We start from the raw sequence: 3624 nt of genomic DNA, 5'->3' as shown, positions 1-3624 counted from the left end.
TTCATAATGCCATCCTCTAAATCAGCACCTGGTGTTATGATTTCTTTGTTTCCTTTAGAACTTTCAGTTTGTTCTTCACTGTTGCTTATGATTTTAACAGATTCACCAATTTTTTTATTTCTTCTTCTTCCTAGTTGACATTTCTTCTTCTACAGAAATAATCTCCTCATTATCAAGTGGAAGAGCGACATCCATGGGCATTTTTATTTTTAGTGTTTTATCTCTTTTCTCCTTTTCAACAACAGTTCTAACCTCCTCCTCACTAGTGAAAACATATTTTTGAGCTTCAGCATGAGCTACAACTGCCACATCTTCAAAAGAAACATGTTTACCTTTGTTAGATTGACCCACCATATGGATTCTTTGTTGATCCCCTGCATGTACCATTGTAGTGTTATGGATTGTTGATCTTTGCCTCATTCTCTTTTCTTGTTCTGACTCTATATGGAAATTGCTGATGACATTCATAATATTTGTTTCCATATAATAAATACGCTCCAGGTCTCCCTTCTTCTCAATCATAGAAATAAATTTTTAAAGAATATCAATTAATCTCTTACTTTTTCAAAGTCCAATAGACCATATTGGTCTTATTGTTGGATCCCGCTGCGCGCACTCTACTAGGCCTTCTTCGACTGCGCTCCCTGTTTCGGCCCCTTGGCATGGCCCCTCCGGAGGCTCCACCGGAGGAGGCCGCTCTTCAGCAGGCCTTTTCAGCATTGGTCAGATCATTACCTCCACAGAGACCTCGCCCTACAGTCTCTAAATTCGTGAAAAAGCTTGATGGTTTGCAGGAAGTAAACTTACCTCCAACCCTGCCTCGCATGGCTGCCCTTGCACTAGCAGAACGAGGACTCATTGGGCAATTTACTAGACTTTGGCCATCGCCAAAAACAGTGCAAAGATGGGTGGAAAGGAACTGGTCTGATAAAACTCAAGGGAAAATCTCCATTAGATTTTGTGGGAAAGGGTATTTCACCTTTCATTTTGAAACAAAAGAAGATAAAGACTTAATCTTCCGAAATGGGCCCTATTTCATGGACTCAAGAGGATTATATCTCAACAAGTGGACTCCGGATTTTGATCCCGAGTTGGACATACCAAGTGTTGTTCCTGTTTGGGTCCGGCTACCTCACCTTCCCCTTCACTGCTGGGGAGATGAATCAGTTCGAGCTATTGGAAATGTTGTAGGAAAATACATCGATCGAAGTGAACCTAAGGACAACATGCAGGCTTGTGCTCGCATTTGTGTAGAAGTCGATCTGGGCAAAGGACTGCCATAAGCCATCAAACTCAAGGTAGATGATTGGACTCACATTCAGCAATTAGATTACGAGCAGATTCCATTCAAGTGCAAGGTATGTCATGAATATGGCCATTTTGCTAATCGTTGTACTAAACTAGTAGATGTAGAAAACACTCTGCAAGAAGAGCAATGGGAAACAGTGAAGAAAAAGAAAGTTGCCCCTATCCCCAAGCCAAACCCTGAAGCTAGACCTTCTTCTCGTTCACCTCCCAATCCTCCATCCTCCTCATCCCTCCCTAATTCTCTAAATCCTGATCGCCAGCCAGATCCTCAACCCTCTTCTCCTTCCTCCAACCCATTCCACATCCTCTCCCCCCCTGAAGATATTCCTACCCCCGCGGTCCAATCCGATCCCTCAAAATCCCCTCTCCCTCTGATTATCTCCTCCTCCCTCCCGCCTGACCCACCCCCATCCAGAATCACTAGAAGCAACTCAAAGGAGCATGGTGCAACTCTTGACAATCAAAAGAAAATCAGACCAGGAAGGAAATCAGCTAAACAGCACAGAGATGAAAATGCCCAGAAGGATATAGCAATGGGCATCTAGAACCCCATAGAGTCCTACATCTTAGGACAAATAGACAAAGACTCAGTAAACAAGGATCAGGGAGGGCGAGCAACTCCCCGCAATCCTCATTTGAAATGATGAAAGTCCTCTCATGGAATAGCAGGGGACTAGGGCACCCCTCCAAATCAAATGCCTTAAAAGACCTAATCAATCAAGAGAAACCAAAATTTGTATTAGTACAAGAAACAAAGCAGGGACAGCTAGAAATGAGAAAAATCATTGCACAACATAAGCAGTATAAAGGATGTGCTTGTGAATCAAGAGGAGCCTCTGGGGGAATTGCTACGCTCTGGCACCAAACTAATTGGAGTAACACAGCAGAAACAATAAATCAGCACTGGATAAACACTATTTTGAAGAACAACTCAAGCAACCAACAGATAGTTATTTACAATGTCTATGCACCAAATCATTATAGAGATAAGGAGCAATGTTGGGACTCCCTCAGCACAAATATAGCAGAAGAAGACAATAGCAACATTATTCTGGGGGGAGATTTAAATCTCATTTTGCACTCCAATGAGAAACAAGGAGGCTGCTTCTCCCCAGATCCATATAGAAATCAACTGGAGGCTATAATGCAGGATGGTGATCTTGTTGATGTAATTCCAAAGAACCGCAAATTCACCTGGAATAATCGTAGGTTGGGGAAAAACAACATTATGGAAAGACTGGACAGAATTCTGGTGAATGTAACCCTCCTTTCCACCTACTCTGTTGTTTATGCCTCCATCCTCCCTTTCACAGCCTCAGACCACTACCCTACCACATTGACCCTTGAATCCCACTGCCCTTTGGGGCCTCTCCCCTTCAAATACAGCCCACTATGGAATGAAAACGCAGCAGCCAAAGATCTTATTCAACATACCTGGCGACAACACATTGAAGGATCGTCGGGTTATATTTGGGAAAGCAAAATTAAAAGTGTAAAACATGCTCTTAAGGATTGGGCAAAAACCCACTACAAAGAGCCGGAAAAGGAGAAAAGAGAGGCAAAAGCCAAGTTAGAGGAACTCCATAGCACAATGGAAAAGCAAGGATACCAGCAGGCAGATAAAAATCATGAAGACAACCTTTACAGCCAGCTTTATCGCATTAGAAGAGAAGAGGAGCAGAAATGGAGAATCAAGTCAAGGCAACTATGGTTGAAGGGCGGGGACAGAAACACGACCTTTTTCCATAAGCAAACCACAGTCCAGAAAATTAGAAACAACATTACCTCTATCATAGATAGTGAAGGAAATCAGCAAATCAGCCAAGGTGCTATCAAACAAGCTGCTTCAGATCATTACAGAGAACTCCTAACTGAAAATGGAGAAGAAGAAGATTACGCAGACCTTTTACAATATCTGTCGAATAAGATCACTGCTGAAATAAATGAAAGTTTGAACAAAGAGATAGAGGAAGAAGAAATAAGAGGAGCCATCTAGGCCCTCCAGCCAGACAAAGCACCTGGGCTGGATGGCTTTCCAATTTGCTTCTATAGAGCTCATTGGGAAACTATTAAAAAAGACCTCATCAAAATGATGAAATGGATTCAACGCAGAAAGAAAATGGGAGGCTACACAAATTCTACCCACCTAGCCCTCATCCCCAAGGAGAATCGACCCACCAACTTCTCCCGTTTCCATCCCATATCCCTTTGCAACTCCTCATATAAAATATTTACTAAAGTTTTAGCAGCCCGCCTTAAGCCTCTGCTGCCTACGATTATCTCTGAAAACCAAGGTGGGTTTATGGCAAATAGGCA

General features: G+C 42.6%; 2 protein-coding genes across 2 annotated transcripts; both read left to right on the top strand.

Moving 5' to 3' along the window:
- The first annotated feature begins 662 nt into the window (after positions 1-662).
- On the top strand, positions 663-1283 carry LOC149258622 (uncharacterized). The gene has a single exon (XM_089426047.1). The coding sequence runs from the start codon at positions 663-665 to the stop codon at positions 1281-1283; it is 621 nt and encodes a 206-aa protein (XP_089282173.1).
- Positions 1284-2080: 797 nt separating this feature from the next.
- LOC149258621 (uncharacterized) lies at positions 2081-3304 on the top strand. The gene has a single exon (XM_089426011.1). It carries the CDS (start codon positions 2081-2083, stop codon positions 3302-3304), a length of 1224 nt encoding a protein of 407 aa, XP_089282137.1.
- The last annotated feature ends 320 nt before the right edge of the window (positions 3305-3624 follow it).

The sequence above is a fragment of the Pinus tabuliformis genome, chromosome 6, assembly GCF_031772625.1.
Source record: "Pinus tabuliformis cultivar Carrire ecotype Pingquan chromosome 6, CPIR1, whole genome shotgun sequence".
Taxonomy (NCBI): domain Eukaryota; kingdom Viridiplantae; phylum Streptophyta; class Pinopsida; order Pinales; family Pinaceae; genus Pinus; species Pinus tabuliformis.
The sequence above is the reverse complement of the archived record's forward strand: the minus strand, read 5'-3'. Positions and strand labels throughout refer to the sequence as shown.